This window comes from Pongo pygmaeus, chromosome 3, assembly GCF_028885625.2.
Source record: "Pongo pygmaeus isolate AG05252 chromosome 3, NHGRI_mPonPyg2-v2.0_pri, whole genome shotgun sequence".
NCBI classification, from domain to species: Eukaryota; Metazoa; Chordata; class Mammalia; order Primates; family Hominidae; genus Pongo; species Pongo pygmaeus.
Genome location: NC_072376.2, coordinates 86,060,847 through 86,066,456, shown reverse-complemented (window position 1 = coordinate 86,066,456; position 5,610 = coordinate 86,060,847). Strand labels below are relative to the sequence as shown.

The window sequence follows — 5,610 nt, the reverse complement described above, 5'->3', positions numbered from 1 at the left end:
AGGCAGTAACTTAATACAGTTTGGATGTGTGTCCCCTCCAGATCTCGTGTTGAAATGTGGCCCCCAGTGTTGGAAGTGGAGCCTAGTGGGAGGTGTTTGGGTCATGGGAGCAGGTTTCTCACGCATGGCTTGGTGCCCTCCCCATGGTAATGAATGAGTTCTCACTCTGTTAGTTCACAAAACTGACTATTTAAAGGAATCTGGCACCTCCTTCTCTCTTGCTCCCTTTCTCTCACTATGTGACAGACTGTATTAGTCAGGGCTCTCTAGAGGGATAGAACTAATGGAATATGTGTGTGTGTGTGTGTGTGTGTGTGTATTCCATATATATTCAACAATCCAGACAACATCCGATTTGGTGTGGCATACTTACCACAGAAGCTGTTTTTCATGGATTTCCTTGAGACTCCAACCCCAGGTCAGGGATAGAGACTGAGATTAAAGGAACATTATAGTCCAGAAGATTTAACTTTCCAGCTGGGCTGGAAAAAATATATACATATATATACAGGGGAATTTATTAAGTATTAACTCACACGTTCACAAGGTCCCACAATAGGCTGTCTGCAAGCTGAGTAGGAAGGAGAGGCAGTCCGAGCTCCCAAACTGAAGAACTTGGGGTTCAATATTTGAGGGCAGGAGGCATCCAGCATGGGAGGAATATGTGGGCTGGGAGGCTAGGCCAGTTTCTCTTTTCACATTTTTTTTGCCTGCTTATATTCTAGTCGCACTGGCAGCTGATTAGATTGTGCCCACCAAGATTAAGAGTGGGTCTGCCTTTCCCAGCCCACTGATTCAAATGTTAATCTCCCTTGGCAACACCCTCACAGACACGTGAAGAATCAATACTTTGTATCCTTCAATCCAATCAAGTTGACACTCAGTATTAACCATCACAAATGCCTGCTCCCCCTTTGCCTTCCACCATGAGTAAAAGCTTCCTGAGGCCTCACCAGAAGCTGAGCAGATGTTGGTGTCATGCTTGTACAGCCTGCAGAACTGTGAGCCAAATAAGCTTCTTTTTTTTTATTTAATAAATTGCCTCAGGTATTCCATTATAGCAATGCAAAACAGATTAACACATGACTCAAAAGTGTTCTCAGGACAGTTAGACCAAAGTCATTCTGAAGCAAGAATGTATGAGGCACTAGCATTCCAGGATTGTTTGACTTTGCAAAATTCGTTTTGCTCTTTTGACTCTTTAAAAGTCACATCGACAAATTATTAAATAAAGCTAAGTATGTTGTTTGAGACAGGCAACAAAAGGGAAATCAGCAAAAACAAAATCACACCACACACATCTGATTTTCAGTATTTTCTCCTTCAAAGTTCATTTGTTTTGAACAATTTCTATTGCAATTTTTTTTGATACCTATTACAAAAAAAAAAAAAAAACCCTCTGTTAAATTCCTTACTCAGGCCAGGCGCAGTGGCTCATGCTTGTAATCCAAGCACTTTGGGAGGCTGAGGCCGGTGGATCACTTGAGTCCAGGAGTTTGAGACCAACCTGTCTCTACTAAAAATACAAAAATTAGCTGGGCTTGGTGGCATTTGCCTATAATCCCAGCTACACAAGAGGCTGAGCCATGAGAATCACTTGAACCTGGGTGGCAGAGGTTGCTGGGCAACAGAGTGAGACACTGTCTTACAAAAAAATAAAAAATAAAAAATTCATACTCAACACTCCAAACTAACTGGAATGGTGCATTAAGAGAAATATTGATACTGGTAATATAATACTATAATACAATTAATCATTGTTAATTTTTAAGCTCAGACTGTATATAAGGAACTGTGCCAAATGCTTTGCATGCATCCTCTATTTAGTCCTTAAGATAATCAATCCGTAAAGTTAGACATTTATAATGTCCTCATTTCACGCAAATGAAAACTAAGGCACAGAGGGAAAGTGAGTGTAGTGCAGCCTGGGATGCCAGGTTAAGGACTTTGGACCTTGAATATTTTATTCAGGGAAATGAAATATTTGGGTTTTGGAAAGATAATTTGGGTGGTAGTACATAAGTTATACTGAAGATAAAAAACACTAAGTGGGCAAAAACTGGCTGGGAGACCCTTGTTCATTCTCTCTCCCCACAGATACTCCAACCCTGCAGTGCTATGAACTGTTGTTCAAACATGCAAATGACTTAAAATTATCTTGTGTCTTTCTACTTGTTATTTATCTTGAGGCAGTTCCAGTCTTCCTATTGCCTGCCTGCCCTCCCCGCCCCCCCCCCCCCCCCCGCCAACAAATTCCTACTCCACCTTCAACAGCTAGTTCATGGAATTCGCTAACATGCCACTTTCCTGTGTGAAAGACAGCACAATGTGAAAGCAAGAGCAGGAAGTCGGGAGTCAGAATGATCTGCTCAACCTCTGAACAAGCTGCGTCCTACCCAAGACTGTCACCTCATCTCTCTAATAGGAATAATACTAATTTGCAATGTGGATGTGGAAATTTTAGATGATATTCATAAGTCTCTATAAATTTTGTGTATTTTAATTAATTTGTCATCCTAGGTACCTCCCTCCCTTCCAGCCCACCACAGAGATTGAACTGTACCATCTGTATTTTATCGTAGATCTTAATCCTATCTGTACACATTGTCACATTAGGTTAAAATTGCACTGGCTCATGAACAAGGATCTATAGCTTTCTCCTGCCTCAAGTAGGTCCTGCCTTCTGGTCCATGGTGGTAGGCTGAATAATGCCCCCCACCCCTGAGATCCTTGTGTTCTACTCTCTGGACACTATGAAAGTGTTGCTTAACATGGCAAAATATATATACATATATATATATATATATATATATATATATATCTTTGCAGATGTATTAGAGAACTTGAGTTGGAAAGCGTTTCTGAATTATCCAAGTGAGCCCAATGTATTCACAAGCCTCCTTATGAGAGATAAGCCGGATATAAAAGGTAGAAGAGTCAGAGGAGACAGAGGAGAAGTGGAGGTTGGAGTGATGCGGGTTGAAGACTGGAGAAACGGCTATGAGGCAAGGAACGCAGGTGAAAAAGGAGAGGAAGTAGATTCTCTTCTAGAGCCTTCAGAAGGAATACAGCTCTCAGGACAGCTTGAGTTTAACCTTTAAGACTTACTTTGGACTTGAGACCTCAAGAATTACAAGACAATAAATTTGTGTTCGTTAAGCCACTGAGTTTGTGGTAATTTCTTACAGAAGCAACAGAAAACTAATATGCCCACATTATAACACCTTCATTCCTCCCCAGTATAGAGCAATGTCTTCCTAAAGGATGAATGAAAATATTACCTCACACTTCTCTTAGTTCCCAGAATCTTAATATCACCAATGTTAAGGAATTTGTGGGGATAAAAGCAGAGAGTTGCTTATTTACTTCATTAAAAAAAAAAAAACAAGCTGTCCAGTAATGCTTAAGAGCTACTAATATTTACTGGCAATCTGATTGTAACATTTAAGGTAAATATGTAGCTATAAAGTACTGCAATCACATAAATGAACAAATATGTATCAGCTAACATATAACACTGAACAAAATCAGTCTTTATTAAACCAAACCGTCCTTCATAATGCTTTTTGCTTAAAATTCTGGAAATTTTAAAATATGAAATTGTGATGTGTCAGCATTATTTCTGCAGTATTATTAAGAAATAGATTGACTACACCACAACTTTATTTATTTTGTTAATATAAGAAGGATAATACAAACATCAGAAAATTCTTTCACAGTTAGATTGAAAGTGCACACTTAGGCAGCTAGTAGCTAACTCTCCAAATGTTTCCTAATTATTTTCTTGTACAGCAGGGCTTGCAGGTCCAAGCAAATTTTCCTCCCATTCTTCAGCGTGGCTCTGGCAGGGAAAAGAGAAGAGATGCGCCTTTCAGTCCTTGGGTTTGCAAATGGCATTAGAAGGGGGAGGGATGGGCAGAGGAGGCACGGAGCGGGAGCACTGACTGATGCAGTGCAAGGACTCACATAAGTTGGGCAGTGGGGCAATGGGGTCCGGCCTTGATCACCTCCAGGCTGGTGATGTGCCTGGGACGGACCTGGGAGGTGGTCTTCACACACAGGCACTGCAGGTCCCCATCTTCTTCAGCTTCAGCTGAGGGGGAAAGGGAGGGAGTAAGAGAGGAGGAGGGGAGGGAGTTGTGACTCCATGAGTAGCCAGAGATACTTTAGGGATCTTTTCCACTACCTTCAGCCTTCTTTTCCTTAGCCATAAATCATACCTCTCTCAGACAGAGGTTGTGCTGATCAGGCGCTGTACCCGCAGACTCAGCACGCGCGCAATAAGTGTAGCTGCGATCATGATCCTAGAGGATTTCTCCCCAGCCCCAGGGCTTCCCGGACTCCCCCTCGCTGCTGCTGGCCCTCCCAGCCTGGTTTCTGCTCTCACCCCTGGCGAAGGCGACCACAACTGGCAGGAGCAGCAACGCCAAGAACAGCATCTCCGGGCGGGTGGCGCGGGACCTGGCTGCGGAGCTCATGTTGCAGCCGAGGTTCCAGGAGGATCCCAGTGAGCAGGGAAAGTCGGGCTGGGGTTCTGCAGGCAGTGACTCCTGGCCTCACCAGGCTTCTTTTATCCCCCATCCCCGTTCTTCCAGTCCGGAAGCCTGGGGTGAACAGCGAGGAACTGTGGTGCAGGAGCTAAGACACTGCTGTGAAGACTCGGACTCTGGCCAGCCAAGATTACAAAACAAAAGGCTGGGGGAGCTGCCTTGGCTAGGAGGTGGTACAAAGATGCATACCTCCAACCTCAGTTTATATACACTTACATTTGTGGAGTTAGAAACACTATTTGCATCTTAGAAGAGAAATATTTTCTGTGTTGTGTCATAGTAGAGTTCTCTGTAGTCACCATGCAACTTACACAGCAGGTGGCTTCAGGACCCAGACAGTTCTTGTTTCCTTCTCAATTCAAGAATTGCCCATATGCTCCCAACTTCAATCTTGATTACCATTGAGTTTGGCTGCTGTGTGTTTGAAGAGTGTGTTATTTGCAATTGTTTTCTGATACTAGTAAGTTTAATTTGGTCTCTGGGTGATGACTTTTCTGAATTTCACCTGAATGTGGAAAACTTCCCTAGTCTCTGGATGAGATTACCAGGCTCCACCAACAATCACCCAGTATACTGTAGGATGCAAGGTCTATTTCCTGTTACTCTTAGAAAAATTGCAGAAGTAATATTTGAATGCATTATTTTTATAAAAACTTAGCTCCTGGATGTTTCTTCATTGTTTCCATCCTGAATAATAGTCCAGAAGAGAGGACAAGGAGAGTTTGCCAGGCCATGTCTTCCAGAGCCTGCTGTGTCTTCAGTTACTGCCAGTGACAGGGTGAGATGGGCTGCACTGTTGTTGGGGAGCAGTGATGCTCTCTGCAGGAGGATTCAAGGCATCTGGGAGTTGAATGTGAGAATGATGGGAGGTGACAGTGGAGGGGATGCAACAGAATCCCACACAGGAAAGGGGAAGAGATCCATATCGACCGTCTTCTCTTCTCTAAAAAAGAATGACTTTGGCTCTTGATCAGGGCAAGGTATACCCTCAACCCAAAGCCCGAGGTTCCCTGTCACACTGACTAACAGTGGTGAAGGGTGTCAGGGACCCACTGGATGG

General features: G+C 43.2%; 1 protein-coding gene across 1 annotated transcript; it reads right to left on the bottom strand.

Annotated features, from left to right (window-relative positions):
- Window positions 1-3,397: 3,397 nt before the first annotated feature.
- Window positions 3,398-4,764, bottom strand: PF4V1 (platelet factor 4 variant 1). Its single transcript, XM_054486247.2, has 3 exons — window positions 4,388-4,764; window positions 3,967-4,093; window positions 3,398-3,841 (listed from the first exon to the last, which is right to left on the bottom strand). The coding sequence occupies exons 1-3, from the start codon at window positions 4,476-4,478 to the stop codon at window positions 3,754-3,756; spliced, it is 306 nt and encodes a 101-aa protein (XP_054342222.1). The 5' UTR covers window positions 4,479-4,764; the 3' UTR covers window positions 3,398-3,753.
- Window positions 4,765-5,610: the final 846 nt, after the last annotated feature.